The sequence below is a fragment of the Cricetulus griseus genome, chromosome 3, assembly GCF_003668045.3.
Source record: "Cricetulus griseus strain 17A/GY chromosome 3, alternate assembly CriGri-PICRH-1.0, whole genome shotgun sequence".
In the NCBI taxonomy this organism is placed as follows: Eukaryota; Metazoa; Chordata; class Mammalia; order Rodentia; family Cricetidae; genus Cricetulus; species Cricetulus griseus.
Window position 1 is genome coordinate 113,975,001 of NC_048596.1, and position 9,290 is coordinate 113,984,290.

The window sequence follows — 9,290 nt, forward strand, 5'->3', positions numbered from 1 at the left end:
CAAACACCTAACCTGGCTATAGCTATTCTTCCAGGTCTAATGGCACATATCCAAAGGTCATTTACCTAGTCATTCAAATTCGACCGTCATAGCTGTGCTTACATTTAGAGAGTTTCTCACCCACTGCTTCCTGAAACACACACACACGCACACACACACACACACACACACACACACACACACGCACGCACGCACGCACGCACGCACGCACACACAAGAGTTGCAGTAGTAAGTGATGAAAGCAATGTATCTCAAAAAATTGTCACAGTCTTTGTAAAGTTACAAAATAGAGCAGACCCAGGAGCAGAGGTAAAGTAATCCCTTTACCCTCACTGTCTACTTTAATATCTCAGAGAAAAGACAGAAAGTAGTTCTTCCAGATTCTTTGGTCACACAAGGAAGAGTCACATGGTTTCTTTCACCCCATAGAGAAATGAGACCAACTATGTTGTTTAACATACTCATTACAATGGAAATTAACTCTCTCTCTCTCTCTCTCTCTCTCTCTCTCTCTCTCTCTCTCTCTCTCTCTCTCTCTGTGTGGTGTGGTGTGGTGTAGATGTATGTGTGGTTTATGTAGTGTGTTGTTTGTATTGTTTGCTTGTGTGTTGTGTGTGTGGTGTAGTGTGTGTGGTTTGTGTGTTGCTTGTGTGTGTGGTTTGTGTGGTATGTGCTTGCTAAATGTATAAGGTGTGTGTGGTTTGTGAGGTGTGTGTGTGTATGGTATAGTTTGGTATGTGTGGCTGTGTGTATGTGTGGTGTAGTGTGTGTGCTATTTGTGTGTGTGTGGCTTGTGTGTGTGGTATGTGTAGTTCACGTATAGTGTGTGTGTGTGTGTGTGTGTGTGTGTGTGTGTGTGTGTGGTGTGATGTTTGTGAGTGGTGTGTGTGCATGCGTGCGTGCGTGCCTGTGCTTCCCCAGCGCCTAGATCACAAGCATAAGCTGCCACACCGGCTTTTTCTATGGTGCTGGGGATCCAAACTTGAGTCCTTATCCTTGTGCAACAATTACTTTATAGATTGAGCCATCTTCCCAGCCCTAGAAACTATTCATATAAAATTGTTGCTATAAAAAAGTGAAATCATTCAATATGGTAAAGCAGAAACAAAACAGAATTGCAAACAATTTGACTTGATATTGACTTTTCAGGCTCTAAATTAAATGCTGGCAAATAGAAACCAGCAATATAATAAAATCACAATACCCAGAAGAATACATGGATGATTCAGTGCTTTAAAACTCTTTACTTGTTCAACAGTAATTTTGTAAGTGCCTATCTCAGCACAATGGAGCAACCCCATCATCTTTAGCGCAGGTCTCCAGGTCTCTCCATCCAGGCCACACTCTAATCCTTTTGACAGAAAACTTGTCCGTCTCTGTCGTGATTTTCACTTTTGTTTACTGTTAGCCTTTCTTTACTAAAATGCCAGTTATCCAACTTCAAGTCCTTGCCTGTCTTGATCACTGATGAATTCCCCATGTGGAATCAAGACCCTGACATATGCATTCAACATTTGCTGCATTTGTTTAATAGCTATGTACTTTCTATTTGTTAAGTACCTTCTAATTAAATAAATGCTTAACTGTGAATAAATGGTTAAGACTGGTCCTAAATTCCAGCCCTCAAAGTGCCTGCTATTTCAGTAGAGAGTCAGGAAAATCAACAGCTATTTCTCTGGTCCATGCCAATGCCTCATTATGCTAAGCATTCATAATTTGCTGAATAAAAAAGATGGAAACTGTTTTCACAGGAATCTTCTACAACTTCCTCTAGAGAAAAGACTGGAAAACCAGAAGCACAAAGTATCAACTTCCCGTTCCCTAAAGCCTGCCACCAGAGGACACGCAGCAACTCTACCAGTGAGTATTTTGCCAAAATATCTCTGGGAACAGGGTTATATTAGTTTATTTTCTGTTGCTGTGGCAAAGCACCATGGCCAAGGCATTTATTCTGGCTCATAATTCCAGAGGGTTAGAGTCCATAATGGCAGGAGGAGACAGCAAACAGTCATGATGGCAGGAACAGGCTGGTGAGAGCTCACATCATGAACCATAAGCACAGAGTAGAGGGAGAACTGGAAACTGGGGTGTTTAAACTCTCAAGCCTGCCTTTCATACTTCTTTCAACAAGACCACACCTCTTAGGTCTCCTCAAGCAACACCACCAACTAGAGACCAAGTGTTCAAATATATGAGCCTATGGGGATGTTATCATTCAAACCACTACAGGGCGTAACTGCTCCTGAACATCAGGACTGTCAGTGCCGTGGAGGAGGCTAGGCATCTGGGTCCTTCCTGGGTTATCAAGGGTAAACCAAGGTGGCAGCTGTCTGTCTCTCAGAGAGCATGCTTTTTGGGTGTGCTTCCTAGACAGCTAGAGAGGTTCTGCATTGGCTTGGCCATGTCTCTGTGGACAGCTCCTCTGGCTGGGTACATGTTGGGAAGAGGTGGTCTGGGGAGAAGAGAAGACCGTTTGCTCCTACCCTGAGTTCTGGCACACTGTGCTGAGCCAGCCCTCACCCCACCCCAACCTCTCTCACCTCACACCTGTGATATGACAGGGGTGGAGGTCAGAAGACCTCAGGGATTACTGTAGATAGAATCGGAAGAACGAAGAAAAGCAGGAAGAAATTCAGACCACACTAGAGATGTTAACGCGAAGCTGTGCTAACATTTTCAGTTAATCCCAAGCTCTTCCCACGTGACTACAGAAAGTTCTATGTACAAGTGATTGGAAATTCCATTCTAAACACCATTTTTAATGGAAATACAAAATTTCATTGTATGAACATTTACAGTCTAGTTGACCAGCCAACTCGCTCTTATTAGGTATATGCATTATTTTCATTCTTCCATTAACATAATCCACATTGCTTACTTTATATATAAAATTACTTTTGTACCCATATTGATTCCTGAAGGGAACCCCAGTTAGCTTCCATATCTGTAAAGGGGAAATATTTGAAAAACATCACATTTTTACAGAAAATGTGTGGATTCTTTTCTCATTGTCTTTGAAACAATCCAGCATATGTAGTAGGCTTACATGCATTTGTTGTGTGGAAATAATGCAGTAAGCGTATACAGAATGTGCGATAGCACCCACATATTCTGGTATCTGTGCCGGCGGGGGGGGGGGTTCCTGGATGCTGTTAGTCCCTGTGAATACTGAGTGACAGCCAAATAGAGGGGAATGACTGGTGAATGCTTGAAAGATGAGTGCGGAGGTGTCTATAATCCCATCGTGTACATGGGGCTGTTCAGGTTGGATGGTCAGGAGTCCAAAGCCTGTCAGGACTACACACATTGAGTGTGTGGCCAGTCTGGGCTACAGCAGATCTGTCTCAAAACAAACCCCCACCCCCAACCAAAGCAAAATGAAAGATACTGCCTTTGAGGGCCATTGTGCTTAGATTGGGATCTAACTTCCTTGGAAGTGATTATCTGTGTGACACTGGGGAAGTTTCTTGACTCTCTGGGCCTCATTACTCTGTGGCACTTACAAGCCATTGTTTGGAGGCTCGTATAACTTGGTTTCTTGTTAATGTAATGGCCTGGGAGTTGAATTTTGTTTTAAATGGTGGGTAGATACAGCTTAAGGACATTGGCCACACTGCCAAATTAGCCTGACATCCTTCAGCAGCAGGCATGATCACCTACTTCATACTGGGTTATTATTATTATTTGTTTTTAATATTTGTTACACAGGCTTTCTCCCTCTTGCCTGTTTCTGTTTCCTCTGCCTTGCTTCGCACCTGGGACCACTTACACACTTTGTGGGGGCTCTGTCTAAAATGAAACCAAGGAAGCCTGTTCAATATTATTAAGAATTTCAAAGTGGCAACAGTCTAGCATTAAACCAAGCTGGGAGTCTTCTGACCACAGGCCCAGTGACTGCTCAGGTCATGTCTGAGAAATCAGCCATGCTGGTGTCCTGGGAGCTTATACCCCAGACAATGCCAACCACCTCCCAATCTTCTGGATCCAAACTGAGTCACTGAAAGAATCAGTGACTGATTGTAGGATAGAGTAATGGGGGGGGGTTGCTGTTCTCCCTGGTCCCTTGACCATCGTTCATCACTTACGTGGCCTGTCTTGCCTAGCAGTGGCTCACTGGGTCTCACTGACACAATTTCGTTCCTGTGCCTGTCAGGCCCTGGAAGGTAATGGCCTCCAGGACTGCAGCACATCTGGCTGGTTTTGTAAGTGTGCCTTTGGTTTCTTATGTAATCCGTGACTTGCACAGGGGCCTACAAAACAGTTGGAAAACAGGCCCCTTTAGGTGGACTGAAAGATTTCTTCATTTATTTAGTACATTTCTTTTTTATTTTGTTTTGGTAACTCTTACTAGTTTTCTATTGGGGTCATCATTGTCTTATCAATTTACAAAACTGTTGGTTAAATTAATAGTTGAACATTGGAGTTTTCAAATACACCTGCATCTGCATTCGTGCGAAAGCACCCCCCACACACACACACACATTTCCTCCAGTTACTTAGTTTTAGTTGAAGATGTTTTGAATTTTATACTATCAAACTTGATCTTTTTTTCCTTTTACCACGGACTTTCTCCCATGTTGGAAGAATATTAAATATGTGTGCATCTTAGTTTGCTTTCCGTTGCTGTGATAAACACTATGACTGAGAACCACATGGGGAGGAAGGGTTCATCTGGCTTACTTTACTATCCCAATCCAACACTGAGGAAAGAAGTCAGGACAAGGACTCAGGCAGGCCCAGAGGCAGGAAACATGGAGGAGAACTGTTTATAAGACTGCTTGCTTATACAACCCGGGACCACTTGCCCAGGGGTAGCACTGCCAAACAGTGGGCTGGACCCTCCCACATTAATCAGTAACTATTGAAATGTCCCACAGACTTGTCCACAGTCCAGTCAGATGGAGGCGTTCCTCAACCTATGTTCCCTCTTCGTAAGTGACTCTGGTTTGTGTCAAGTTGACAAAAAACAATCAGCATTGTGTGTTTATAGTTTTCCTCTAATTTATAAATGATTGATCTCCATATTGATGGTCAGTTCTTGACCATGCCCTCTAAATATATTAGTGTGTGTGTGTGTGTGTGTGTGTGTGTGACAGAGAGAGAGAGAGAGAGAGAGAGAGAGAGAGAGAGAGGGAGGGAAGAGGAGGGAGGAGAGCAGGGGGCATGTGTCACAGAGTGTGTGTTCATATGGAGTTCAGAAGACAATTTGAGGGAGTCAGCTCTCTCCTTCCACCATGTGGGACCTAGAGATCGAACTCAGGTGGCCAGGCTCAGCAGCAAGGGCCTTTACCCACTGAGCCACCCAGCCAGACCTTTGTAAATACCTTTCTTTGTTCATTCTGCATTGTGTTCCCACAGTAACTTGTTTTAGTTTGTTTTCTGCCTCTTGGTGTATCTTGTTTCAGGTTTCTAAGATCTTTTCAATTCTGTTTCCACTTCAGCTTTTCTTTAAATTTAAATTAACTAATTAATTTATCAAACTTAATTAATTAATTAATACCTCAGAATAAAATTTCTCAATCATCCCTTTTATGTGAGACAAAGAACTTAGTGTTATTTATTTTAGTTCCTTTGCCAATTAACTCCTCCAATTCATAATTCAACTTAGCTTCAAAGGATAAATTCATTATTATTGTCACATATTCATCTCAACGTATAGCTTCTCTTTTGAAAACTGTTTGGGCCTGTTAGGCAAAGGACATAGTCAGCAAGACAAAACGGCAGCCCACAGACTGGGAAAAGATATTCACCAACCCCACATCTAACAGAGGGCTGATCTCCAAAATATACAAAGAACTCAAGAAGCTATTCTCCAAAATACCAAACAATCCAATTAAAAAATGGGGTACAGAACTAAATAGACAATTCTCAACAGAGGAATCAAAAATGGCTCAAAGACACGTAAGAAAGTGTTCAACATCCTTAGCTATCAGGGAAATGCAAATCAAAACAACTCTGAGATACTATCTTACTTCTGTCAGAATGACTAAAATCAAAAATACCAATGACAGTTTATGCTGGAGAGGATGCAGAGAAAGAGGAGCACTCCTCCACTGCTGGTGGGAGTGCCACCTTGTACAGCCACTTTGGAAATCTGTATGGCGACTCCTCAAGAAAATAGGAATGAGTCTACCACAAAATCCAGCAATTCCACTCCTAGGCATATACCCAAAAGAAACACATTCATACAACAAGGACATCTGTTCAATGATGTTCACAACAGCACTATTTGTAATAGCCAGAAACTGGAAGCAGCCTAGATGCCCCTCAACCGAAGAATGGATAGAGAAAATGTGGTACATTTACACAATGGAGTACTACTCAGCAGAAAAAAACAATGGAATCTTGAAATTTGCAGGAAAATGGATGGAACTCGAAGAAATCATTCTGAGCAAGGTAACCCAATCACAGAAAGACAAACATGATATGTACTCACTCATATGTGGTCCTACTTTATAGTGACCATGCTTTATCAGAGCTGTTTTTAATGATGTTGCTCAGAATGGTTTCCTTCCAGATGATGATTGAGAAGCTAATTTAAAAAAAAATGTTGCTAGGTACCACAAGAGTAACAGAACTGTGATGTTTTCTGGGATTTTGGTTTTTACTTTTCTTTTTTAAATGCAGAGTGCTGGATGTCTCTACAATTTTGTTCAAATGACTGCAGAACCTGGAAAAGCTGTTGCTGCTATTGATGCATAACATATTGCTATTATTGGTCTTTTTATATAAATATAAATATAAATACATATACATATATAATTTGAATTTTTGGAAACTTTAGCTGTGCTGTCAACTTTGGAAAAAAGTATCCCAGTTTACCGTGTTGAGTTGGCATAGTACAGAAATTAACAGCCATATTGGTCTAGAAATGTTGAACGTAATTTTTTTCCATTTGTACAGGGGTAACACACTGTATTAAATATGTAAGGTCTTATCTACGTGAGTTTGATTACAAAAACTAATAAAGTATTCTCTGAATAAAAAAAATCTATTTAAAAAAAAGAAAACTTTTGGGCTTCTGAACCGGGTTTCTAACCACATCTACCACCAACCCGGCCAGTGCTGTAGGTCTAGCAGATTTTAACAACCCTCCTCCCCATTGGAGATAATTTTGATGCATTTCTCTGTTGGCTGGTGTGCATCCACAAGTAATTTTCAGACAGAGCTTTGGAGAACGAACCATGTCCTGCTCTGTTCTCTGCTTATACAGATCTGAATCCATAGAAGGGACAGAGTATCTAAAAGCACAGTGGTTGCCTGGGTCAGGAAGGGCAGAGCCCACCTCAGCATGACCTCAGCACCTTGCACTGGAGTTGCCCATGGCTCTGTCATCAACCTGCTGTCACTCATTGCAAATGGCAGCCTATTTATTTGTTCTTATTTCTCTCCCTCTCTTACATTCAGTAGAGGTCAGTACCATGGGCAGAAGCCACAGGACCCAGAGGTCTTTATGATCTAGACTTATTTATTGCTGTGAGGCCCTTGATCCTCTGCTTGCTTGCTTGAAAGCAAGGAATAGATGGGGGCTCCCCAAGGCCTATGACAAACTGGCTGCATCACCAGGAGAGTTGCTTTAGTCCCCATCAGTGAGTTAGAAGGGATGCAAGATCTGCATTCCTATTAAACACTCAGTAAATGTGGTGCCTGGGCAGATTAGGAACAGGGGACCTCTGGCTTCCTACCTGCTCTGATCTGAAGCTCTGCATACTGTCTTGCCCATGCTGCCCCCTCCTGGCCCATCTGGGAGCAATTGGTCCCTGCAAGTTACAGAGGACCAGTGACTCATTCTGAAGGGACTTCTGGAAGCAACCACCATCGCAGGGACTTTTCCCAGCTACTTGCTGAGCTCCAAAGAACCCAGATCTCCCCCTTTCCATGGTTCCTCTATTTCTGTCCTTTATCTTCTTTAGGCATCTTACATCCTCCACTGGTGGAGGGGTCCTCATTCTGAACTTGCCCTAGCTAGTCACTTCCTCTCTTTAATCTATAAATACATCTTTCCCATTCCCCAACCTTACAGAAAGGAAATCTCAACTTTGATCCATCCCGCATTTCCTGTGAACCACCACCAAGCTCACTTTTTCCTTGGGATGGGGGGCTGGGCTTTCCACAAAGGTCAGTATACTTCCTCAAGCTGAAGGATGCTGGGTAAATCGTGTGTGTGTGTGTGTGTGTGTGTGTGTGTGTGTGTGTGTGTGTGTGTGTCCCAGTCTCTGGAACCCTGCTACCTGTGCAATGTCCACACATGACTCCTGAGCACATGGCTGCTCTCTGTAGAGAACACAGAAATTTTAGAGAACATGTCCAGCTGAAGACCAAGTACAAGGAAAAATAGAACATGAACTGCTCATTAATCTTTTTACATATTGTTTATATGTTGAAAGGACAGTTTAGACAGAGTGGACAGAATAAAAATATATTAATATAATTAAATGAGTCACATTTATTTCCTTTTAGTTCTTTTTCATCATCATCATCATCATCATCATATTATTATTATTATTATTATTATTATTATTATTATTATTATTATCCTATTTGTATTGGTTCTTTGAGACAGGGTCATACTGTGGAGGCCAGGCTGGCCTGAAACTCTTTTTTTTCTTTTGTTTTCTTTTATTTGAGACAGGATTCAGATAGCCTAGGTTCTTTTCCAGCTTAGTGTGTGGTGGAGGATGATCTTGAACTCCTGATCCCCCTGTCCCTACCTTGTTGGGGCTGGGATAACAGCTGTATACCACCATGCCTGGTCCTCCTCTTACTTTTTCAATGTGGCTATTAGACAAATTTAAATGGCCTATGGAGCTAACTTTGTATCTGAGCTGGGCAGCTCTAGACATCAGGAGTTAAATCTGTCAACCCTAAAGGTTTTCAAATTGTCTGTGAAAGTCTAGTGGTGGGTAGTGACAGTGAGTAGTAGAGTGGTGGGTGGTGAGTGGTGGGTGGTGAGTGGTGGGTGGTGTGGTGAGTGGTGGGTGGTGAGTGGTGGGTGGTGGGTAGTGAGTGGTGGGTGGTGGGTAGTGAGTGGTGGGTTGTGGGTGGTAACAGTGGGTAGTAGAGTGGTGGGTGGTGAGTGGTGGGTGGTGGGTGATGAATGGTGAGTGGTGGGTGGTGAGTGGTGAGTGGTGGGTGGTGAGTGGTAGGTGGTGAGTGGTGGGTGGTGAATGGTGAGTGATGGGTTGTGGGTAGTGAGTGGTGGGTGGCTGAGTGGTGGGTAGTGAGTGGTGGGTGGTGAGTGGTGGATGGTGGGTGGTGAGTGGTAGTGAGTGGTGGGTGGTGAGTGGTGG

General features: G+C 42.8%; 1 protein-coding gene across 1 annotated transcript in view; it reads left to right on the forward strand.

Moving 5' to 3' along the window:
* Window positions 1–9,290, forward strand: part of Il16 (interleukin 16) — an 83,829-nt gene that overhangs the window by 33,940 nt on the left and 40,599 nt on the right. Inside the window, exon 3 of the mRNA XM_027407558.2 lies at window positions 1,752–1,860. Within this exon, the coding sequence (XP_027263359.2) occupies window positions 1,752–1,860 (109 nt within the window). The remainder of the gene's footprint in view (window positions 1–1,751; window positions 1,861–9,290) is intronic.